Source organism: Vombatus ursinus, unplaced genomic scaffold, assembly GCF_900497805.2.
Source record: "Vombatus ursinus unplaced genomic scaffold, bare-nosed wombat genome assembly UNPS02014959.1, whole genome shotgun sequence".
NCBI classification, from domain to species: Eukaryota; Metazoa; Chordata; class Mammalia; order Diprotodontia; family Vombatidae; genus Vombatus; species Vombatus ursinus.
The window spans coordinates 46,435-72,493 of NW_020954737.1; the positions used below are offsets into that span (position 1 = coordinate 46,435).

The 26,059-nt window shown below is 39.8% G+C and overlaps 1 protein-coding gene across 1 annotated transcript; it reads right to left on the reverse strand.

The window, feature by feature from the left end:
* Nucleotides 1-1,146: 1,146 nt before the first annotated feature.
* On the reverse strand, nucleotides 1,147-25,855 carry LRRC58 (leucine rich repeat containing 58). The gene is made up of 4 exons (XM_027845284.1): nucleotides 25,332-25,855; nucleotides 6,744-6,872; nucleotides 4,797-5,074; nucleotides 1,147-2,192 (listed from the first exon to the last, which is right to left on the reverse strand). Exons 1-4 carry the CDS (start codon nucleotides 25,853-25,855, stop codon nucleotides 1,984-1,986), a joined length of 1,140 nt encoding a protein of 379 aa, XP_027701085.1. The 3' UTR covers nucleotides 1,147-1,983.
* Between the last annotated feature and the right edge of the window lie 204 nt (nucleotides 25,856-26,059).

A 26,059-nucleotide genomic window follows, 5' to 3' on the forward strand; every position in this document is an offset into this window, starting at 1 on the left:
CCACTTTGTCACAGATCTGTACTACAAATAAGAAAGCCAATCATTTTTCTGGTTGTACCCATTTTTACCTGAAAAAATTTATGTGAGTAGTCTCACCTCCCTAGATGGGAAGATATGCTTCCACATAAAATACTACAGCTGCATTAACCATCAAAAAGCATATATAGGAATGTGTCATTTTTAGCCATAAGGTAATTAGGAAACAAGGAGAACCTGAACTAAGGGAAAAGAACTTGGTCCCCATTAATTTAATAATCTTAATTATTACTGAATATTCCATTTCAATGGGACAAAGGCCACGGTAAGATATCAAAGTCCAGAAAATAAATACTTTGAGCATGACAACCAACCAAGAACCTACTTCCTAAATGCTTTTAGACTGTTCAGACATATCTTCAGTTTTAGGCATTCACCTGGCAGTTCTTTCTGGTTCACTACATATATTCTTTTTTCTTCTTTCTGTCCCACTTGTGTTACCTTAGCCAGTATCAAAGCATTATTACATCTTTAATGCTCTCCAGTAAACTTTCCAATACAAAAAAAGTGCATTTATAATTACATTATTTGGTATACTATTGCCAAGTAAAGTGAGAGGCAGCTTGGTTAGTGGAAAAAAAACACTGGACTAGGAGTTAGAAGAGCTAGGAAGAAGAAGTTAGCAGAGTCCCTGACTCTGCCATGCAAGTCGCTTAATGCCCAAGTGAGAATAATATGCATTCCTGCTTCTTTACAGGACTGTGAGGAGAACTAAATGCAATCACGGGAAGGCATATTCTTAAGTGCTATATAAATGTGTAGCATTACTATTATTTCACGACATATGTGCACTGAACATACAACTCCAAGATTGTAATGTTTATCTTAGTTTTCCTTTAAAAAAATACAATTAATGTAAGAATCTAGCACAGGATATAAATAAAACAAGATAATTTTAATTTGGCGTTATGAAGAAGTTCTCAACTTTCCTCAATCAATTTTGCCTTCTCATTTTACTAGAAGCAAAAATATTCCTGCAATTTTCATGTATTCTGGTTTTTCCATATTGGAAACTATTATGCTCCCTCATACGGAGCAAAGTAATTTACCTACTAGGAATCTTTCTCATTTAAAATGGGAAAGGGAAAAAAATGGAAGACGGTTATGTACTTAGATTGTGATTAGGAATTTATTTGCTTTACTAGCACTGTTAAAAGCACATTGTAAGATTCCTTGCATAGTATACACAAATAAGGCTACAGGCTGTGGGAGCACCAAATCTGGGATAAGCTGCCCTGTATCCTTGTCAAGCTGAAGGCACTATATACACAGCCATAACAAAGAGGTAGAACAAGATGAAATGAGGATAACAGCAGCAACCTAATAAGGAAGCAGGAATGTAGGTTCTCAAAGCCTAGACATAAATTATAGTCTTCAAACTTTTATGAGTCTGAAGGTCCCAAAGGGCACAAGGGGTGATAGGTCCCATAAAATCATTTGATTATCTATATGAATAGATTTTACATGAAGGTGGAATAATCCTAGGGTGGTGGTACAGTGGGGTAGGACACAAATATGGCCAATAATTATAACACTGGGTTTTTCCTTCCATTTCCAGCCCAACATCTCCCCCAAGATTATAACAGTCACAGTTTATCATGGTAGTGGCACCTCAGAATAAACCCACTTTGCTACATGCCATTTCTCACATACAAAAAGAAGCAGGCTACTGATCACAATGTCTTTTATAACAGATCTGAAATGGCAGTTCTGTGCAAACTATATATTCAAAGAATCCACATATGGAATGAAATTAATTCCTGCTGAATAAATTGCCACAACACAAGGTGTGTCCAGATCATCTCCAGTTGAGCTATGAGTGATGAAAATGAGGTTATGAATCTCAAATTCTCTCACTGCTTTTTCAACAACTTCAAGTTATAGCATTGGTTTTTCTAACCACTTCCATCCAGTCTCCGTGTTTTAATCACACTTCTCTAAACTTTCTCATCCAAGAAGAACCTTCTGCATCCTGTGGGCAGCAACACCGGCCTCATCTTCTGAGTCAGACTCGCTCTGGGAGGTGGAGCTGTGAGAAGCCGAGCTGCACGGGGAGGAACACTCTGGGGAGCACAGGTAGTGCATCAGTGGGAGCCGGTACTTCCCACAGAAGTCCACAAATTTGATTTGTCTAACACAGCAATCAAAATAGACACCTGCGGGGAGGAATACAAAGCAGTCAGCAAGGGATTGATGGTTTGCCTTGAAAAATGTCCCCTGGGGGACCAGGAAGAAACATTTTTTCTCCCGTCAATAACTGAAAACAAAGCATTTCCTTCTAAGTACCAGTCTTATTTGTTGGACCAAATTTTTAGTAAGTGGGTACTACGTACAGAATCCTGGACTAGGGTATGGGGAGACACAAATTTGAGCTGTTCCTCCTCCTATGGATGATGGCAATAGCTAGCATTTATAAAGCGTTTTAAGGTTTGCAAATTGCTTTTACATGTTATCTCATCTGATCCTCACGACCACCATGACAGGTTGGAGCAATCTAATATACCTGTGTAGCATTCTTGTAGCTACCAAGCATCAAAGAAAAAAATTATTATAAATAACAGTTTTACTCTTTTACTTTAGTGCTTCTTATGCTATAGCAGAAAAAAGCATAGCACAATGGCAGATCTGAAGAAATGACTCAAGTCAGAAAAAGGAGTAATGATAGAGAGTTTTCTTGACAAGAATGGATTCAAAAAGAGATTTAGGATTTTAAGCAAGCAAGGGCACTAAAAACCCCAAATTGAGATGGTACTAGCCCTGGAAGAGCTTGAGTCTCCTACTTCTTTTTTTTTTCATCTGCCTTTATTCCACCCTCATCCCCACCCCAATGCCTTTCCTTTTTATTCCTGCGTCCTTATGTTTTTCTGTTGTTTTGGAGATGAACTGGCCATGCAGAACGACCAAAGCACAGACAGACAACCTAGGTGCTATACTGGTATTCACAAAATGTTAAAAGGCAGAGGAAGGCCTTTGGTGCAATCACTTCAGAGGATTTGGGGAGTATACGGAGAAGAACCAAAAAGGATGAAAAGATATGGAGAGAGTACCCACACTGATGATGAACTCACATATTCACCAAAGTACTAAGGAATGAATGACACCTACAATTTAAAAACAAAACATTCTCTGCAGCAGCTTAGGTTCTTTAGGAGTAGTGATAAATTCAAGAGAGAGAAGCAGTATGTTGAAGATATAATTACAAATTTGACAAGTGAGCCGATAAAATGAGTGGAGGAATTAAACAAAGCCTTCTCAAGTGCTCCACATCTTCTGGATGAATAACAGCATGAAACTACTATCATTTCTTTTAGATTCAATTCATTTCAACACTTTTCTATTAAGTGATTATTATATGGTAAGTTGCTATTTGACCTAAGAATATATCCAGTGTTAAAATAAAGGCATTCGAGAAAATGTATTGCCTTCCTTTATGTACCTGCTAGTTCAGTAGCCAATAAGTCAGGAATAAAAATGTCTAAGAATAGTACTAGTTGTTCTCAACAAACCCTCTCTAGTTCTAGATAAATACATCTTGATCCTTAATGCATTTTTGTTCTTGGAATAAATGAGGAGACAAATGTACTAAAGAGGTTTTTAAAGGAAATCCCTTAAGGTAGAAAAGAGGGAGTTAAGGGTTGTCTGGTAGGGGGAACAAAAGGGGCAGAATATACCTATGATTTGAAGCAAGTAAATCCTTGGTGATGTCTTGCATATTTGTTTGCCATTTCAAAGAAAGAGATATTAGTAAGGCTCAAGTGACAGCTATTTTTTCACTGGCACATCACCCCTTTCCCAGCTTTTAAGGATATTATGTGTAAGAAAGTGCATGCACGTGTGTGTGTGTGTGTGTGTGTGTGTGTGTGTGTGTGTGTTTTGAATGTGCCTAATTGTACTTTTTGAGTGGTCTCTGTATTTTTTCCATTGATTTCTTTTATGGCAGTAGCAAAAGGAAATGGGACTTCCTGATGAGACTTAACAGGCTCTAATTACTAAGTGTCCTTCGATAAGTATGCATATAAATAATCTGCTTTAATATATACAGTATTAAACAGTATAAAGTACAAACTTTAATAGCTGAAAACAAACCAAAATTTCCAATTAATTGTAAACTCTTAAATATTTTAAAGATAAGAGTTTTGTGACAATAAGCAAGGATTAAACGAAAAAAACAAAAAGGCTTTTAGAACATGTCCTGCAGTCAATTAGTAAACATTTAAGCCAATCTCCTATACTGGGAGTTTTTAATCTCTTGTGTGATGGATCCCTTTAACAGTCTGCTAAAATCTAGGGATCTCTTCTTAGGATCACGTTTTTAAATATATATAATACACAGGATTATAAAGGAAACCAATTATAATGAAATGAAATTATCAAAATATTAAAATAAAAGCAAGTTCACAAATGCCAAGTTAAGAAGAACCTCTATTCGCTACTTCCTCTGCAACTTGTAGATGGTACCAAATGCCACTCGAATGGTGCTGGCCAGTACATATTCCAAGCAGTGAAATTCTTAAACTACACAAAGCTACAGAAAAGCTTCAAAATACATTAAGGAATAGAATACTTTATTTCAGAACATAGACACAATCTTGCTTGGTGGAAAGATGAGCATGGAAACAATGACTAATAACATATAGTAAAAAAAATCACCTTTCTAGCAAATACGAAAGACACTTTCCTTAACTAAAGGGTGCTTTGTGCACTAAATACGAGGGCAAATGAATAATGAGTCACAAGTAGGAAATATGGAACAAACTTACCTCCACACTTTGGGTTTGGGCAGTTGCTGGCTAAATCCAAGTATCGAACAAGGTTTCCAGGAAGGTCACAAGGAGTGTAGGAAATATTTCGGGTTTTAATGGTCCGACCAGCTAATTCCAGGAGAGTTGGAGGGTCATAGGTTAAATCTCTGACAAAACGAACCACCAAGGGATTACCTCGCAAACTCAACTCTTGCAAATGAACTAGGCTAAGGATCTCCCGAGGCAGGTATGTCAGGAGATTATTGTGGAGGCTAAGGGAACGAAGGGAATTCAACCTATAATGAATAAAATATCAAATTATTGATAGAAAAATATATTAGCAATAAATATTCAACAGGTAAAAAACAAAGTAATACAGTCACTTTATATTTTTAAAAATCTTTAAATATATGCACGTCAATTCTGTCCTATTTTTAAGAATATGGAAAATAAGATCAATGTTGTTAGGGATAGCATGCTGGTGGAACGGGGAAGTGTGAGTTAACTACAACAATTCCCAAAATCACAGCAAGAAAGTTGTGGTGCAGACCTGGGAAAATGTGGGTTAATTTTATCCCAGGTGGATTGATCTAAGACCAACTCATCTCAAGTCCTTTGGAAAACAAGAACATAAAAGTTATTTTTGGCCAGGGCCTCCTGGTCCAGTGCTTCTGACCTTATTGCCAGCAGTTGTTTTAATTTGTATTCACCTCCCAGTGTTTAGGCTTAAATGCTTTGAGAAGTGCTTCTGCCTGAGGGTATTAGATCTTGATTTCAGTAAAATGGTTTTTTAGGAGCTATTGGGCTCTGACTGATCCATTGACTAAACGTGTAATAGTGACCTGGACAGAACAAACTGTGAAAGCTTAAAGGTGTGGTATGAGGGACCATGGGAAAATCTGCGCCTATAGTTCCTCTGTGAAATTAAAACAAAACAAAACAAAAACAGAAACACAGTAAGACAGTAAACACTAAGACAAAAAACAGATCTTTACCAAACTGAATTTACTTTCTAGATAGGATTACAAAGGAAACCAATTATAATGAAATGAAATTATCAAAATATTAAAATAAAGGCAAGTTCACAAATGCCAAGTTAAGAACCTCTATTCTCTACCTTCTATGCGACTTGTAGATGGTACCAAATGCCACTCAAATGGTGTTGGCTAGCACATAATATTTCACACCAAGAGTTATAAACTCTGACAGGCCAGAGTTAGGTTAGTTAATTGCTTTATCAACTACAGGCAGAATCACTGAAAGTTCACAAAAGCTAAGGAATCTTGGATGTTTTCAAGTGGGTCCTAGTTCCAAAGTAGGGAATACATGTAAAAGGAGGAAGAAAAAAACTCAACCAGAAGTTAGAATAGCCAGGTTCTAGCCCTGATTCTGCCATTTCACGGTTATTTGATTTTAGGTAATTCCTTTAACCTCTGAGACAAGTTTAGTTTTCTCACTTGTAAAGTGAAAACAGTCTTGCAACACTCAACTGCAACAGTGCATATTGAAGGCTTTTGGAAATTGCAAAGGATTATACAAACTTATGGAGATGTCAAATTTTATTTTCCATTTCTATTTGGCCTCAAACAGGCTGAATAATAAAGTTGCTTAGGAAAAAGTCACACTTAAAGGATCATACGGCTTAGAGCCAAGAAAGACCTTCTAACTCCCTCATTTAATAAATTTGAGAATGAGGTCCAAAGAGATTGATTTGTTCAAGGTCACACAGTCAGAAAATAGCAGAGATGGGATTCCAACACAGTTCCTCTGTAATAGGTTAAATGGCAATTTCCTTCCTTGGCAGGTACTAATTTAATTACATATCTTGGAGGTATAATTCTTATGCATTTTATGAACTGTTGGCCCATACTTACATGGGTAGCCTATTGGTAAGAAAACAAAAATAGTAATTTTTTGTAATGTTAAGACATTTGAATATATTTAAAGTATCATGCAGCTACTCACTGGGCTAGCTGAGGAGGCACACTTTGAATCTTGTTGTCACACAATACCAAATAATTTAAAGAAGGCAGGTTTGCTAATTCAGGTGGGATCTCCTTGATGAAATTCCCTCCGAGGTACAAAAACTCTAAGCTGCAAAAAAGAAAAGAAAAATTGATCTAACACTCTGTTCAAACTCCTATCACACAGCTGTATCAGGCATACTGAAAAATAAAAGGTAACCCTCTTCACTCAAGAAGTGTATGATCTGTCAGGGAAGACAAAGCACAGATATAAAAAATATTCAATCAGGAGACAACATAACAAGAGAGCAATGCAGAAGCTAACATAAAGCAGTGCACACATGGAGGGAAGGTTCAGAAAAGGGCCAAGACAGCCTGGCCTGGTCTAGAAGGCAGGAGTGCCACACTCCCAGGGCTCCAGTCCCTCTTCTGCTACTTACTAGCCAGCTGCTTAGATACCCAATCATTTCACTTAGGAACCTTGCTTTCCTCATTTATAAAATGGGGGAAATATTTGCCTTACTAATAGCACAGTTTGGTTACAAAGCAAGTGCTCTGTGAACTCCAAAGTGTTGTATCAATTTGAACCAATGTTATCTTTACTGTAGAATGGTATGGTCATTAAAGGATCAAGAGATGAGGTGAAACTTGAGGTACACTTTGAAAGAGGGATAGGACTTAAGCGGAAAGAAAGAGGTACTTCAGGTTGGAGGACAGTATGTTCGCAGAATTCAGAGCTCAAAGATTTCTTTGAGATTGTCTTGCCTAACCTCCTCATTTTACAGAAGCCCAAATAGCTTAAAAAGTTTACCCAATGTCACATTAGTCCTGTTGGCCCAGTAAGAATTTGAACTCAGTCTTCTGATCCCAAACCCAGTTACACCATGCTGTTTAGAACAGAACATTTCAGTTGTAATGTGGACTTTGTGATGGGGAGCTGAATACAAGATATGAAAGGGAGAAAGGTAGGCTTGATAGATGGTAGAAAACCTTGAATGTAAGCTAAAAATGTTAGACTTGAGACTTTAAGCAATGAGAAACAATTAAGGATTTCTGAATAGGAGAATGACACAATCAAAGTGTTTAAATAATCCATCTTGGAGTCTGGGTTCCCCTTTGCAGCTTTTAAAGCCAATCTCAGTAAAATTACATTCAAATTGGTTATTACAGTGAAATTAGACACAGTATGTGTTTTGTAACAAAATGTAATTGTACAACTCAAAAGTGTTTCCAGAGTCAGTGAGGAGGCCTCTCCAGAAGGTCCCTTGTGGATCTGGCAGTGATACCCCCCTCTCTAATCTAAAATAACTAATTTTTGCTTACCTACCAATAAAATGACCAATATTCCATTCTTTTGAAATCTGCACAATCCCTAGTCACTACTGAATTTCTACCAAGAAAATCTTAAGAAGGTGGAAAAAAAATCCAAAATGATTAACTGGGATAAATTTTAGGCAGAAATTGTAAAGCACTCCACATAGCTTAGCTGTTGCAAGGTTACAGTTTCTGTCTTGGTGGCGCAGTGGATAGAGCACAGGCCCTGGAATCAGGAGGACCCGAGGTCAAATTCGGCCTCAGACATGTTACTTACTAGCTGCATGACCTTGGGCAAGTCACTTAACCCCGACTGCCTTGCACCCCCCCCCCCCCAAAAAAACCTTCATATCTCTGAAAGCAAAATTTTTTAAAAGCACAAATTTCCTCTTTTGTGACAACAAAAATCTCTTTGAGACTAGGGGCCTGTCTTAAACTATACTGAAATCAGCTACTTTACCCCACAAAACTAGAAGATACAACTGTCATAATGTCTTCAATTCTTTTTTTTCCCCAAGTGAACAAGTATTTATTAAAGAGCCTTCTATGTGCTAGGAACGGTGGATACAAAAACAGCAAGCAGTCTTTGCCCTCAATGAACAATCTAATGGGAGAGAGAACATGCAAACAACTATGTACAAATAAGACATATATAGGATAAATCGGGAAATAATTTCAGAGGGAAGGCACTAACCAGCATTAACTTCCTTTTGTCTCTATTAAAAGAATACATTAAAGATAAAAAATCCAGAAAGACAAATAGTTCCAACTTACCCTAACCATAATATTTCACCAAAAACCTAGTTTAAAAGACACAAAGCTATAAAATCTCATGGACATGTCCTTTCTCATCACATACTTTCTAAGCCTTTGCTTCCCACTGATGCTGGGTTTCATCCTGTCACTTTGATCAGGATTCTGAAACTCACGGCCTTTCTACATTGTCTAATAGTGCCCAAACCTGGAACAGCTAGCAGAATATGGAGAGGCCTGAGATATGCCTTCACTCATATAAACTAACCAGCTTCAACCACCTTATAACAGAGAGACTAAAAAGAAGAGGCGGCACAGTAGGGAAAAGAAACCAATGGTAATAACAGCCTTAGAAAGAGACGTGGGGGGGGGGGGGAAATGAACTGCCCAGATTATGGCAAGAATGTACCCACTCTACTGGGTTCAAAAAAACTATGTTTGAGGATCTTTGGCCTGCTAATAATCATAGCCCTCTTCTGACTTAAAGCAGAGACAGGGAAGCTGCATGTTCATGGAGTAACCTGGGAGATATTTTACATGGGGATGGGGGTGGGAGTAGGGGTCTGTGGTTTCATTGGATAGTATTATGGGACACTAGTATTATTTCCAAAGGTGATATCCAAGTCATTGGCAGGGTAGGGATATGCTAGAACATCTGGTGCTGATAAGAGCCCTCACCACCATTCTGTAAAGTTTCTAGAAGGATTCACCACATAGTCCTGGTGAAATGAGCAGAGGCTTATGTACTTTCCAACAACTGATCCATTCTGAACCACAGTGTTGCCATTCTTTGACCACATGGTAACTTTCTGCTATCTCTTTGACTTCATTCTCTGGTTCTGAAAACAGGTTTTGATTTATTTATAAGTAAAGTTCAAATCCTCAGTCACATTTTGGATCTGCTGTGGGCTATAGTATTTTTGCTCCATGAATCTACTGTTAAGTATATTCAATCAGGGGCAGCTAGGTGGCACAGTGGATAGAGCACCAGTCCTGGAGTCAGGAGGACCTGAGTTCAAATCCAACCTCAGACACATAACACTTACTAGCTGTGTGACTCTGGGCAAGTCACTTAACCCCAACTGCCTCACCAAAAAGAAAAAAAAAAAAGAGAGAGAGAGAGAAATATAAGTACATCCAATCAAGCCTGAGAAAACATTGTCCTCATCTTAGGTTTTTTGACCAGATTCTGATCTCTTTTCACTGATAGATCTTGAGTTTGTTAGGTGAGGAAAAAGTTATCTGAAGGAGAACGAGTGGCAGAGTCAGGAGTATCTTAATAAATATATTCATGCACAAATGAAGAAAGAGGAACAGGAGAAACTGTGCTTGGCTGGAGCTTTTCCACACTTTGTATATGGAAATTTGAGTATAAATCTGGGAAGGTAAATGGCTCTGTCTGGGACTGAAGATCTAGGTGTTGTAAGGGCAGCTCCTGTGGCTCTCCTGCTAGCACAACCAGTATTACCGAGTGAGGTCTGGAGCTCATGTTTGAGGGGAGATGCTCAAAAGAAAGGGTCCAACCAGGGCAGTCACAGGAAATCCAGGAGCAAAAGCCTTGAGTGTGTGGTGGGCAAAGTGCTTTGCAAAATATGGAATGCTCCACAAACCCCAAGTGTTTTAGATAGAAACTAATCTAGAATGACAGTACAGTTGTTCCTAGCATAGGAACAAAGGCTTAATCTAGAGGGTATGGCTGTTCTTTGTGAAATAGAACAATAAGTATTCCTTTTAGGGGAAAGATAGACCAATAGGGCTGGAAAGGGCCTTAGAGATCATCTTACTCAATTCCCTAATTTTAGAGATGTGTAAATTGAGGTCTGGGGAAATGACCCACTTGCCCCAATTAGCCAGCTAGTTGGCAAACTCTCATCCCCCAACTCCTAATCCAGGGCTCTCTCTTCCCTACCCCACAGTGCCCCAGGAGAGTACACAGGGCAGCTAAACATCAGCCTCTGTGGGGTCTAATTCCAGTGCTAAAACAGGACAAAAGAACTATGGAGGGTTATCTCAGCAAACGCACTGTACAGACCTGTCACAAAAATTCAAAGCTTTTCAAGTAACTTTAGGGAGGGAGAGTGCAAGTAAGGTGAATTTTAGTGTGTGTAAAGTGGATTTCTGGTTATTCTTTCTCAGAGTTTTCTTCCCAGGATCCACAGCCATAACAATCTCTACTTCCCAGGTGTTAAATATGAGTTCTCAGGATCATGGTTCAAAACATTTCTGCCGCTTGCACAGCAGATATAGGGATGAAGTGATGTAAAATTGTGAGGCTATTGCTGGCAATATGCCTTCTTTGTCTGTTGCCCTATAAAGCAAGTGGGCATTGGTCAGTGACTGGGGACCCCCATAGGGGTGAATGTGCAAGATGAATGCTGCGTGTACCTTGATCAGCCCCCATCAAGGCTTGGGAGGGGGAATCTGTGTGTTTGCCTCAATCAGCCCCTACTGAGGGGTAGTCTCGCCCCCTTCACGCCGGCCCCTGTGAGAAGGGTTGTTAGGGAATGCTGGAGGAGTTGGTGCTCCCATTATTGGCAAACTCCCTTTGAGAAGACTAGACTAGAATAAAGTAAGCTTGTTTAACCCTCTATTATGACTCCATTCCTGTCTTCCCATCTGACAGGATCAAAATCCTGCCACTGAGAGAGGTGCTAGAAGCCCTCCTGTGTCTCCTTCCTAAGAAATGGTGTATTTGGTGTGTTTACTTGTTCAACAGAGAGTTAAGGTCTCTCCAGGATTAAAATGGGTTAAACATTAGAGAATCTGAGAATTAGGTGCTAATAATCTTTTTAATTGATAATTTAATATATAACCAAAATCTCGGCCAGGGTAAGTCCAAAATAACTAAAATCTTGGTGAGATTTCCCTCTCCCCCCACCAAAAGTTTTTTCTGATAACCCCCCTTTTGAGTCTATTAACTTTGATGTTAAGGTCTGAAACAGAATTCAACTGGCAGAATGAAAAATCATTTTTCCATTGATTTTCATTATAATTTTAGAGGAATTCTGGCCTTGTGATGACAATGTAAGATGAGAAGGGGAGACATTCAGTCTAAGTGTTATCTGAGAAGGGTTTCCATATGACAATTACTTGTTTCTACTCTGTACTTGATAAGTAAGCAAGAGTGGCAGCTCTAATTAGCACCACACAAAGAGAAGAGATACAGACCTCTGATGTTCAGTCACTATTTTCTTTCACTGCTTACAGTGAAATAATAGTAGCTAGCATTTATAAAGTGCTTTAAGGATACACTTTACATATGTTCTCTCATTTGGTCCTCACAACAAACCTGGGAAGTAGGTGCTATTATTATTCTCATTTTACAGATGAGAAAACTGAGGCACACAGAGATTAAGTGATTTGCCTGAGGCAGCAGGATTTGAACTCAGGTGTTCCTGATTCCAAGTCCAACCTGGGATAGAGTAATTTAGGGAGAAGGAATTACTATAAAGAGTCCACTCCCCTATTTTAAAATGCTGTTAAGTTCATCTATCCAAATTTAGAGCATTCTGTTTCATGCTCACACATTTAATAAATTATTTTCAATAAATTATCTGTGTAAATGGCTTCTTTTGAAATTTTAAAATATTTTTAACATTAATCATAACTATCAACATTAGCATAACATTAAGAGTTATTTGAGCTGGGTATCTGAGCTATACACGCTTGTAATTCTTGTTACTGGCTGAGGCAAGAGGATCTTCTGAGCTCAGGAGTTCTGACCTGAAGTAGCCAACAGAATGTCCACACTAAATTCTGCAATAATACTGGAAGTGTGGGGCTACTAAGCTGCTTAAGAAGAGGTGAATCAGCAGATGTATAACCTGTATCAGATTGCTTGTTGTGTTGGGGAAGGGGAAGGTGAGAAAGGGAGGGAGAAAAATTTGGAACTCAAAATCTTTCAAAAAAGGAATGTTGAAAATTGTCTTTACATATAATTAGAAAAATAAAATACTATTAATTTTTTTTTAAAAGAGGTGAATCCGCCCAGGTCAAAAATGGAGTAGGTCAAAGCTTTCCTATCAATCAATGGGCCTGTACTTTTGTAATTCTAGCCACAGCAAGACAGAGACAAATTAAGCCACCACAGAATCACTGAATTTGAGTTGAAAAGGCCTTTAACAGTAATCCAATCTAATCCCCGAATAAAAGAAACCTCTGCTTCTCCCCCTCCAAATCACACACCTGACAAGTGGTGGTCCAGGCCTTTTACTGCCTCCCAAGGCACATCACTGACTGCACTTCTGGCCATTCTAATGGGTAGGAAATTCTTCCTGCCATCAAACCTAAAGTCTCCTTTTTGCAACTTCCACTCATTGCTCCCCATTCTGACCTTTGGAGCCAAATACAACAGATGTATCTCTACAAGTACAGGAGGACGGTTATTATAGGTGTTTTGCCCACCACCTTCCCAAGTAGCCTCCCTCTTTTCTAAGCTAAATCTTCCCATTACCTTCAACAGATACTCAAAGGACATGAAGGCCCTCTGTCATCCTGGGCACCTTCTAACTTATCAATGTCCTTTTTAAACTGTGGCACCAGGAACTGAACACAATAAACTAGAGGATGAGGGCAGAGTTCATTGCCATCACATCCTTATTCCTAGAATTTATGCCCCTCTAAACTCTACTCAAGGTCAAACAAGCTTTCCTGGCTGCCGTGTTATCCTGCTGACTCATCTTGAGCTTGCACTCCTCTAAAACCCTCTAGAGGTTGTTTTCGGATAAACTGCTGCCTGACCATACCTTGCTCTCTCGTATTTGTCCAATTGATCTTTTTGCACCCAAGAGCAAGACTTTTTACATTTATCCCTATTGAATTTCATCTTATTTGATGAAATACTCTGGCTCAAGGGTTCTTCATTTTTTTTGTGCCATGGATCCCTCTCATAGTCTGAAGCCTACAGACCCATTCTCAGAAGAATGTTTTTAAACAAGTGAAGGAAATACTGAATTTCAATTAAGAGGTAAGTGAAAATAAAGATGTAATTTAAATCCACCCATGGACTCCCCCTGCTCTAGCATGTTTTTGGATTCTAAATCTTTCATCCAGAGTATTAGGTCTCCCTCCCAGCTTTGTGCCATTTGCAGAATTTGATGAGCATGTCTTCTATTCTTATAATCAGTCACTGACAAAAATGTAAACACACACACACACACACACACACACACACACACACACACACACATAACTCATCATTAGGAAATCTCATTATCCTGGGAGTTTAATCTGTCTCAGTTCTCAGATATCATCAACACCCTCTGCCCCTCTGAACAGAGGCTGTGATTGGAGGGCAGAGCCATGGGCTCCAGGGCAGTCATCTCCCCATTCCCCATCAGCTATGCTGCTTCTGGACTTCTTTGGACCTCTCTTGGAAATTCTCTAACCCCATAAGATTACAAGCTCCTTAGGGGCAAGGAGTGTCTTTGTTTTTATTTGTATTTGTGTCTCTAGAGTGACTGATTGGGATACTCTTCTGGAGACAGTCTTGTTATGCTGACATTGAACCATTAACAACTATAGTATTGTTTGACTCTAATCATTAAATTAGTTTTGAATCTATCTAACTCTACTATGACCTAATCCATATCCCTCACAAGAGTTAATATGAGATTTTAGCAAAGATGCTACTCTCTATCATTCCTCTCACCTAGCAGTCTAATAACCCTGTCAAAGAAAGGAAACTAAGTCAGTCTAGCATGACTTGTTCAGGATGTAGCCATGCTGGCTCTTTATAATCACTCTTCCTTTCTAGAGTTCATCAACCAGTTCTTTAATGACTATCCATTCTAGAATTTTCCTAGGAATTGATATTAAGTTCAAAGGTTTATATTTGCAGATGTTCTCTTTTTTTTCTTTCTTTTTTAAAAAGGGACATTTGCCCTTCTCCAATCTTGGGGTACCTACCTCTCCTATTTTTCACAACCTGTCAAATATTATTGACAATGGCAGCAATCACACTTTTTGGTACTTGAGAATGTAGAACATGTAATCTCTCCCAAAAGAATGTAAATCTGACAGCACAGACTTTTTTTCCCTTTGTTTCCCCAGTGACTACTAGCACAGTAGGCACTTAATAAACGGTAGGAAATGGAATAGGATCTAAACTAGTCTCTCAGGATTGGGCCTGAGAATGGCTTCATGGTTTTATGCAAACACCTTTGGTACATAATTTAATAAACTGTCCCAAAAAAATCTCCAAACGCGACCACAAAATTTTGAAAACCACGTCCAATTTTTATAATACTGCATTCGAGTACAACAGCTTAAAAGAGCAAAACACTCAAGTATTTCTAAGCAAACAAATTGCATAGATATACTCTCTTGTTTACAAATAGAATATACACAAAATAAACTTGATGTAAACAAATTTTAAAATGCTAACAATCTACTATAACCATTTGGACAAAACTAGCTACGTGGATATCTCTCAGTTTAAAATCTTAAAAAGAGAACTCTACTTATGCTGTTAAATGTGAAGTATTCTAGTTAGGGAACAGGGGCAGGACCTGTGATTTCCCTGGCATAGGGACCCCTGCAAGTCAACAACTTCAAACAGTGACTGCGATCGTGGAGAGGTTAAGAAGACTTGCCCAAAGCCACAGGGTCAGTTGTTGTTAGAGGCAGGACCTGAATCTAGGTCATTCAAACTCTGAAGCCATTTTCCTATCCACTATGTGACTATGTGATTCTGCATCTCACTGTGAAACTTTTAATCACTACAGAAGAATATAACTTTTAAAATTCTCCATTATCTACAGCCAGCTTCTAAAAAAAAATTTTCCCCCAGTTACATGTAAAGATAATTTTTAACACTCATTTTTCAAAATTTTTGAGTTCCAAATTTTCTCTTTCCCTCCCTCGCTCCCCGCCCCACATTAAGCAATTTGATATAGATTATACCTGTTCAATCATATAACACCTATTACCATGTTAGTCATGTTGTGAAAGAAGACACAAACCCAAAGGAAACACACACACACACACACACAATGCAGAAAGTGAAAAACAGTCGCTTCCATCTGCATTCAGACTCCATCAGTTCTTTTTCTGAGGATGGATAGCATTTTTCATCAGTAATTCCTTCGGAATTGTCTTGGATCACTGTATTGCTGAGAATAGCTAAGTCATTCACAGCTGATCATTGTAAAATATTGCTGTTACTGTGTACAAATGCTCGTTTTGCTTTAGAGCTAGCTTTTAAATCTCATCTTTACTTTTACTCAAGGAAAACAAACTGAGTAGTTGAGGCCAAACGAGGAAAGTAAATAGGTTCTAAACAGGCAACATGAACACCTATGTAAAGTCTCGTATAAAATGTTTTGAGGGTTACATACATCCCACATCTTCTCTAGTAGTACAGCTAAATTAACTGCACACTCATATGGCTTCAATTTAATTAGAACAGAAAAAGAGCCACTGTCAGACAGATGTCATCCAACACACAGTATTTTCTGCTTCTGAAAGACATTTTTTTCCATGAATTTTTTTTTTCCCCATGGGTTTGCTTTCTGACATCTCAAAATGCTAAGAAAGGGTAACAAAAAAAAAAAAAAAAAAAAAAAAAAAGAGCACATTCATAAATGGGCAACCTGGGTGGTTCGGCAACTATGTTGTACACATAATTGTTGAGCGATCTGTAGATCTTTAGCCAGGAGAAAAGACTTAGGGGTGCACTGACATCTCTTCAAATGTTTGCAGGCTTACTATGCAGAAGAAGGAGTAAGCTTATTTTGTATTTTATATAACTGTTCTTTTCTGACAGTTGAAGTAGTCAACAAAAGAATAGACTGCTACACAAAACGGTGAAATTTGCAGTCTTTGGCAATGTTTTAACAGGAGCTTCGATGACCATTTGTCAGGAATGTCAATAGAAAGAAACTGGCAACAGAAGCTTAGAATAGATGGTTTCTCAGATTTCTTGAATTCTAGCTTCCCTAGTATCAATATGAATTTATTAAACCTACTTAAATTTATGTTTTCTTCATCTGCCTCCAACAGTAATAGGATGTTTCTTCCCATTTACAGAACCTCTATTTTCCTTTCTCCATTTATCTAAATCTTATCCATCCTTCAAGATCAGTGAAAGTCATTTTTCCTATATGAAACTGGAAACATCTCTGAAATCTAATAGTGTTCAAAAGCTATACTACTCATGCTGCCACTAATTTATGAATCATTAACATTTATCTAGTCTAGTCAAAGAAATTATGAGACTAATGTAAAGCTGGATATGGAATCCAGAAGACTGGGTTTGAATCCTTCACCCTCAGACACATCTTAGCAGGGTGAACCCATTGTGCAAGTCATTCAACTACTCTGAACCTCAGTTATTTCATCTATAAACTGAGGATATACTAATTGTATTTATCTCATAGAACCCACCTGTTCTGAAGACCAAAACAGATATAAAACCTATATGTGTCAGCTACTATCACTACTAGTCTCTGAGGTCAAAATTCCCCATACTGCCAAATACATAATATTCAAATTTAATTCAATTTGGTTTTTTTTTTAGTCTATTCTTATTTTAAAAAAAACCTCTTAATATTTTAGTTGCCCTTTTCAGGAACCAGTATATATATAATTTTAATAACTTCAGATGTAAGTTGGATAGATCTTGGTAATAGCTCACCTACAAAGGATTATTACATAATACTGCCTCTTTGAACTATTCTAGGATTTATTAGAGTTTTGACCAAGTATACAATTTTTTTTTTCAGTTTCATTTCCATGACTTTTTCCTTTTCAGCCACAACCAACACATTGGCTATTTTATGAAATTGGGGTTTTGGAGCTTTTTTTGATTAACAGTTTTATATTGTTTTCTCATAAGAACATAAGAAATAAATTGGAATTAAACTTTTCAAATGTTTCTACCCAACTAGATTATAAACTGAGGAAAAGGAGCCCTGCCTTTAGCACTTAATAAATACTTGTTGACTGAAATAACTCTTGGACCCTGTTCTTGCATTTGAATTGATAGTTCAAAATTCATCAACTTATGACATGTTCTAGTGGGAAAAAGCACAATGAGGAGTTAGACCTGGGTTAGAAATGTGATTTTTCAACAGTTGATACCCTTCTGAGCAGTTTCCTTAATCATATCCATATGGTTATTATACAGGTTGAGGTAGCCTTACGTGAAAATGCTTTGAAACTAAATAGCTTCACAAGTCTATCTTCAAGAATCTGGGGCTTTACTGATGTATATATGCTTGCCCAAGATTTAGATTATAATCTGTGAGAACCTTAAAAAGTTGCTGTGCCCTAAAAAGTCACCACCCAAAAAGGCCTTCCCAGGTTCATAAGACCTGCCAAAATATGCATTCTGCTAGCACAGTCTATTAGAACACTATTAGATTTCAGAGATGTTTCCAGTTTCATATAGGAAAAATGACTTTCACTGACCTTGAAGGATGGATAAGATTTAGATAAATGGAGAAACGAAAACAGAGGTTCTCTAAATGGGAAGAAACATCCTATTACTGTTGGAGGCAGATGAAGAAAACATAAATTTAAGTAGGTTTAATAAATTCATATTGATACTAGGGAAGCTAGAATTCAAAAAGCGTGCCATGAAGACTGTGCCATGAAGAAGGCAGTGAAACAGAATTTTAATATAAGGTAGCTCAAATGTAAAATCTTGTTTAGTCATTTCAGTCGTGTCAGACTCTTCATGACTCCATTTGAGGTCTTCTTGGTGAAGATACTTGAGTAGTTTGCCATTTCCTTCTCTAGCTCCTTTTACAGATGAGGAAACTAAAGCAAATGGGTTTAAGTGACTTGCCCAGGTTCACACAGTTGGTAAGCGTCTGAGGCCAGAATTGAACTCAGGAAGATGAGTCTTCCTGACTTTGGGCCTAGCACTCTATCCAGCTGCCCCAAACATAGAGCTATTCCTACTATCTAAAAGTCCTTTGTATTTATTCACTATACTTCAAAAAGGCTTCTTCAGTTCTCTAATCTTCAAATATTTTGCAAGTGGGGTAAGGGTCAGTAGTATACAGGCATCACCCACATGATATAATCATTGCCAATTCCAAACAAGTCAACAAAGATTAAGCCAAAAGTATTTGCTGAAAAGCTAATAGAGTTAATTGGTGATACTAAAGGTCCCTTCCTTTGAACTAAAGGAGATTTACATGGGTTATACTCTCCTTAATATTTCTTTTTAAACTGCCCTAAAAAAAACCAAAACATTTTTCTTAATTTTAAAATTCAATTCAATAGACATCAAGTACCTATTATGAGCTAGGCAGAGAGGCACTGAAGCATAATGGATAGAGAGCCAAGAAGATGTGAATTAAAATCCTTCTGGCACATACTTGCAATGTGACCCTGGCCACTTAACCCTCTCAACCATCTTCTGCCTAAAACTCTAAACTGAACTTTACTGGCAGAGGGAATTTTCTCACCTGTGTGTTCTCTTTAGCAGAGTGAATCAGATTAAAAAGTAATTGGGAAATATTTAACAAAATGAATAAAAATACAACATAGATAATGTTAATTTTGTGATTTTCTAAGTCAATATTTGGGCTACTAGGATGTTTCTATATTTGAGTTCTACCCCACTGCTCACCAGCAATGAATTCACAAGTCTAGTACTTAACATATAAACGAATGATCCAGGCCCCAGGCCAGATTCCGGTGATAAAAAGACAAAACATCCAAAATAGTCCCTGCCTAAGGAACAGGGAGAAGGACACAGGGACAAAAAACATCCAGCGTATCAACATTTTAAATCAACAAAATTAGAGCTATAAGCTGAATTTGTGAAATTATATTCTCTAAGAATCCTTAAGTTTGACTTGTCACACAAATAAAATCAGATCAAAGTAACTGGAAAAACATCAGTTGCTCATGGGTAGGAACATAATAAAACTGACAATTCTACCTAAGCTAATTTACTTTTTCAGTGCTATACCAATCAAACTACCAAAAATTATTTTATAGAGCTAGAAAAAATAATAACCAGATTAATTTGTAGTAACAAAAGGTCCAGAATATCAAGGGAACTAATGAAAAGAAATGCAGGGAAAGATGGCCTAGCCATTTCAGATCTTAAATTGTATTATAAAGCAGCAATCATCAAAACTACTTGGTACTGGCTAAGAAATAGAGTAGTGGATCAGTAGAAGAGGTTAGGTGTGCAAGACACAGTAGCCAATGACTATACTAATCTACTATTTGATAAACCCAAAGACCCCAGCTTCTGGGATCAGAACTCACTATTTGACAAAAACTGCTGGGAAAACTGGAAAAGAGTGTGGCAGAAACTAGGCATAGACCAAAATCTCACACCATATACCAAAATAAAGTCAAAATGAGTTCATGATTTAGGTTGATACTATAAACAAACTGGGAGAGCAAGTAATAGTTTACCTGTCAGATTTATGGAGAACAGAAGAATTTATGACCAAACAGGAGATAGAGAACATTATGAAATACAAAATGGATAATTTTGATTACATTAAATTAAAAAGTTTGTGGACAAACAAAGCCAATGCAACCAAGATTAGGAGGGAAAAAGAAAACTGGGAAAGAATTTTTACAACCAATGTCTCTGATAAGGGCCTCATTTCTAAAATACATAGAGAACTAAGTCAAATTTATAAGAATACAAGTCATTCCCCAATTGATAAATGGTCAAAGGACATGAATAGGCAGTTTTCAGATGAAGAAATTAAAGTCATCTACAGTCATATGAAAAAATGCTCTAAAGCACTATTGATTAGAAAAATGCATATCAAAACAACTCTGAGGTACCACATCACAACTATCAGATTGGCTAACATGACAAAACAGGAAAATGATAAATGCTGGAGAAGATGTGGGAAAACTGGAACACTAATGCCTTATTGGTGGAGTTGTGAACTGATACAATCATTCTGGAGAGCAATTTGGAACCCCACCCAAAGAGTTATAAAAATGTGCATACCCTTTGACCCAACAATACCACTTCTAGGGCTGTATCCCAAAGAGATCACAAAAACAGGAAAAGGACCCACATGTACAAAAATATTTATAGCAGCTCTTTTTGTGGTAGCAAAGAACTGGAAATTGAGGGGATGCCCATCAATTGGGGAATGGCTGAACAAGTTGTGTATATGAATGTAATAGAATACTATTGTGCCATAAAAAATGATGAGCAGGTGGACTTCAGAAAAATCTGGAAAGACTTGTATGGACTGATGCTGAGTGAAGTGAGCGGAACCAGGAAAATGTTGTACACAATAATAGCCATGCTGTGCGATGATTAATTTTGATAGACTTAGCTCTTCTCAGCAATGCAAGGATCTAAGATATCTCTAAAAGTCTCATGATGGAAAATGCTATCCACATCCAGAAAAAGAACTATGGTGTCTGGATACAGATCGAAGCCATACTATTTGCTCTTTTTTTTCCCTTCTGTTTTGTTTTGTTTCTTCTTTCTTATGGTTCCTCTTATTGGTTCTAATTCTTCCTTACAACATGACTAATGTGAAAATATGTTTAGTAGGAATGTATATGCATCATCTATATCAGATTGTGCACCGTCTTGAGGTGGGAGAGAGAGAAAAATTTAAAACTCAAAAGCTTATGGAAATGATTGTTGATAAATCAAAATAAATTAATAAAATTTTTTAAAAAACATACAAGAAAGAAAAAAAAAAGAAATCCTTAAGTTCGTCAGAAAGACACTGTCACAGTGCAAATACACAGAAAAATACAACAGGTTTCACAGAATCACAAAAAGAATCTTAGCAATCAGCCAGCTAGTTCAAACCACACATAAAAGGATCACCACCCTGTTCCCTCTCTGCCCTCCCTTTATAATGTACCTGACAAGACAAGTGGCTGTCTAGCTCCTGCTTGAAGACCTCCCAGGAGGTGGCACCCACCACCTCTGGAGGAGACCCTTCTATGGGGGACAGCTCTAATTGAAGACTAGGAAGCTCTTCCTGATAGCAAGCCTAAACTGGCAGTTTGTAACTTCTACTCATTGCACCTGGTTCTGCCCCTCGGGGCCAAGCTCAATAAAGGAAGCCCTCTTTCACTTGACAGTCCTTCTGATATTCGAAGACAGCTAAGCTGTGCTCTTCTGAGTCCTCTGTTCTTCAGGCTACGTGGCCAGTTTCCTTTCAGCCATCTTCATATTCAGGACTAAAGGCACATTCCCATCCTGGCTTCCTAAAGCCAGACCTGAACACAATACTCCAAATGACGCTGGGTGAGGGCAGAGCACAGGGAGGCTATTACATCCCTACTCTGGAAGCATGCCCCTCTCTAAATGTAGCCAAAGATCACATAAGCATTTTTTGGCTGTTACATCACACAGAACACTCATATTGAACTTGCTCTCTAGTAAAATCACTAGATTTTTTTTTTCAAAACAAGTACTAACCATACCTTCCCCATCTTATACTTGTGAAATTACCTATTACTGTTGTTCAGCTGTTTTCAGTTGTGTCTATTTGTGACCCCCCATTTCCTTCTCCAGCTCATTTTACAGATGAGGAAACTGCGGCAAACAGGGTAAAGTGACTTGCCCATGGTCACACAGCTTGTAAGCATCTGAGACCAGATGTAAATTCAGGTCTTCACGATTCCAAGCCTGGTGCTCTATCCACTAGAAACCTCTTCCCTTCAGACTGTGGTTCTAATAAGTCATTTTTAAGTAAATCTGGGGGTATAGTGGAAAATGCAGTCAATACTCAAGAGCCCCAGAATCTTGCCCCAACTCTACCAAGGCCACTGGTCCTTATTTTCCCCATGTACAAAATGAGAGGATTAAATTAGTTAATGCCTAAGGTCTTTTCAGAATGGAATGTTCTTTGACTCCAAGATCTTGTTCAACTGTGATTAAGGAGCTATGCACTAGACTCCACACTCTGGGTGCCCTGCTAAACATCAACCATTACAAACTCTTATTTGTAAGGTCACAGGCGTCAGTGAACAGGGAATGGCCAGTGGCAGCCTAAAGACTACACTGTTACAAAGGCCAAAGGACACGAGACTCAGCCAAAAAACAATGGGAAAAGCACTTGCCCTGAAGTCGGTGGACCTGGGTTTAATCCTGCCTCTCTACCACTTACTGAGCTACTTTGGGCAGAACACATAGTCTTTCTCTGGGCAGCAGTTTCCTCATCTGCAAAAAGAGGGTTTTAGACTCAATAGCTTCTGAAGTCCCTTCCAGCTATGGTACTACGACTTTGTGATTCTTCCAGGTAACTGACCAGAAACAATTGACAAGGAGTCATGAAGTGATGAATGGAGGGAGTCTGGAATCAGAGGTTGAGAGGGTAGCTTTTCTTAGGCCTGGAAAAGATAGCCAAGATCATCTAAGTCCAATCCTTCACTTTACATACGAGGTAACTGAGGCTGAAAGAAGTTGAATGACTTGTCTAAGGTTTTCTGATTCCATATCTAGTATTCTTTCCACCTTACCATCTAGTTCAGGGGTTCTGACATTTTTCCTTTGGTGAAGCTTATGGACCCCTTTCTCTCAGAAATTAATTACATTAAATACATAAAATAAAATACTACAACTACAAAGGAAAACAATATCAAAACACAGTTACTAAAGTATTAAAAAGACAAGTTCCAGGATCACATGTTAAGAATCCCTGATCTAATCCAATTCCCTTTATTTTATAGATGAGAAAACTGAGACCTAGGGAGGTCTTCTGCTTCCAAACTCCAGCTGTCTTTCAACCACATCATCTCGTTCAACATTCTCATTTTGCAGATGAGGAACCTGAGGCCTAGAACAGTTAAATGACTTGCCCAAGGCCTCCTGATTTATTCATTCAGTCAACTAGTATTTAATAAGGGCTTACTTACTATGCCCTCCAGGAGCTCACATTCTAATGGGGGACACAACATACAAACAACTAGGTGTGTATAAAAGACACAGAAGGAGGGCTCTAGCATTAGGAGAAACCAAGAAAAGACCTTTTCCAAAAGATGAGATTCCAAGATATCAAAAAAGCTGCCCATGACACTTCCTGAGTGCAGCCCAAACTAGATTAATATGTAATTGGGAAATATTTAACAATAGAAAAATACAATAAAACATAGATGACATTACATTTTAAAACTAAGTCAACCGACCTACAGGGATCTTTATTTTTGTTGTAGTTACTGTTCAACTATTTTCAGTCCAGTTTGACTCTTCCTGACCCCATTTAGGGGTTTTCTTGGTAAAGATACTGGAATAGTTTGCCATTTCCTTCTCCAGCTCATTTTACACACAAAAAAAACTGAGGCAAAGATGGTTAAGTGACTTGCCCAGGGTCACACAGCTAGTAAGTGTGGGAGGCCAAATTTCAACTCAGGAAGATGAGTCTTCCTGACTCCAGGCCCAGTGCTCTAATCCACTCTACCACCTAGTAGCCCTATACATTTAATGAACCTTGTTTCTACCAGAGTTCTATGCCACTGATTTAGACCACTCATTTTACAGATGAAGAAACCAAGGCTTAGCAAGGTTAAGAGTCTTGCCCAAGGTCTGATTCCTAAGCCAGCCCTCTTTCTATCACATTTCCACAAAGCCATTTTACTCTTTGAATGGCCTTGGCCAACTCATTTCAACTTTGCTGGGGCTTAGTGTGCTTATCTGTAAAATGGAGATGGAGAGAAGTACTTGATTTATAAGGAACCACCAGTTCTAGAAATCCTACAGTGAAAATCCTAGTGTCCCTTTATGTAACAACTGGAGGGATTCCCAGGCCGAAATGGCACACTTACCTGGGGATAGGGGTTAAGGGAAGGGACAGTTTCTCGCTGGAGCAATAAGCGATCTCCCCCTAGAAGGGAAGCAGTAATGGGGGAAGGGTCTTCCTCTGGAGCTCCCCTAGAAGGAGCAGTAGAGGGGGGGAATCCTCCCTCGGTAGAAGTAGTGGGGTGGGGGGAGGATTGTCTCTCCCTGGAGCAGCAATAGAAGGGCTGTCTCCCTAGAAGAGGAGCTGTGAGAGGTCTCCCTGAAGCAGTTGGGGATCTCTCCTCTGGAGGAACAGTAGGTGGGTTCTCCCCTGGAAGAGCAGTAGGGAGGTCTCCCCTAAAGGAGCAGTAGGGGGGTCTCCCCGGGGACGGCGCACTGGAAGGGGTCTCCCTTGAAGAAGCAATTGGGGGGGTCTCCTCTAGAAGAGCAGAAGCGGGGAATCTCCTCTGAAGGAGCAGTACGGGAGTCTCCCCTAGAGAAGCAGCAGGGGGTTCTCCCTGAAGCAGTAGTGGAGTCTCCCCTGAAGGAGCAGTAGGGAGGTTTCCTCTAAAGGAGCAGTAAGGGGTCTCCCCGGGGGCAGCGCACTGGCGGGGGTCTCCCCTAAAGGAGCAGTAGGGGGCCCCCACGGAGGCAGCGCACTAGGGGGTCTCCTCTGGAGGCGCAATAGGGAGGTCTCCCCAGAAGGAGCAGTAGGGGGGTCTCCCCTAAAGGGGCAGTAGGGGGGGTCTCCCCGGAGGCGGCGCACTAGGGGGTCTCCCCTAAAGAAGCAGTACGGGGGTCTCCCCGGAGGCGGCGCACTAGGGGGTCTCCCCTCACCTCTGGAGGTTCTCGATCTCGGGCGGGATGGTGTGCAGCTGGTTGCCGCCGAGGCTGAGCGTCTGCAGAGCCCGCATCTCCAGTACCGCGGCGGGCACCTCCTGGAAGCAGTTGCCGCTGAGGTTGAGCACCTGCAGGGTGCGGCAGAGCGGCGCCTGGGCCAGGCCCTTGGGCAGCGAGCCGGGGCCTCCCAGCCGGTTGTTCTTGGCCAGCAGCGTGCGCAGGCAGCGCAGGGACAGCAGCTCGGGCCCCAGCGCCACCAGCCCGTTGCCGCTCACGTCGAGCAGCTGCAGCTGCGGGAAGCTGGCGCCCAGGGTCCGCGGCAGCGACACCAGCCGGTTGTGCGGCAGCAGCAGCCGCTGCGTCTCCCGGGAGCCCCGCCGCTCCTTGGCCCGCACCTCCAGCTCCTGCGCCAGGGCCTCCGGGGACACGCCTAGGCGAGACAGGTTCAGCTCCGACTCGACGGCCGCGGCTCCGGCCCCTGCCCCGGCGCCCACGGCCCCCGTCGCTCCTGCCTCCTCCATCCTTCGCCTCCAAAGGCAGACGAGCCAGCGGCCCCGTAACCTGGATACGCCCCGCCTTAGTCCTGCCCTGGCAACGAGGGGATTGTGCGCGATGCGCGGTCTCGGGCTGCTTCCGCCGCTGCCCCGGAACCTGAGTAAACAGCCTTCTGAGGCGCGTCCGGGGAGGGAGATTATCTTTGAATGCTGATTTAGGAGGCGGGGGGG

Coding starts and splice junctions, on each gene's coding strand:
- LRRC58 (XM_027845284.1), bottom strand. CDS start 25,855: ATGGAGGAGGCAGGAGCGACGGGGGCCGTGGGCGCCGGGGCAGGGGCC. Junction 6,873..25,331: donor GAGATCGAGAACCTCCAGAG/GTGAGGGGAGAC, acceptor TCTTTTTTGCAG/CTTAGAGTTTTTGTACCTCG. Junction 5,075..6,743: donor GTGCCTCCTCAGCTAGCCCA/GTGAGTAGCTGC, acceptor TATTCATTATAG/GTTGAATTCCCTTCGTTCCC.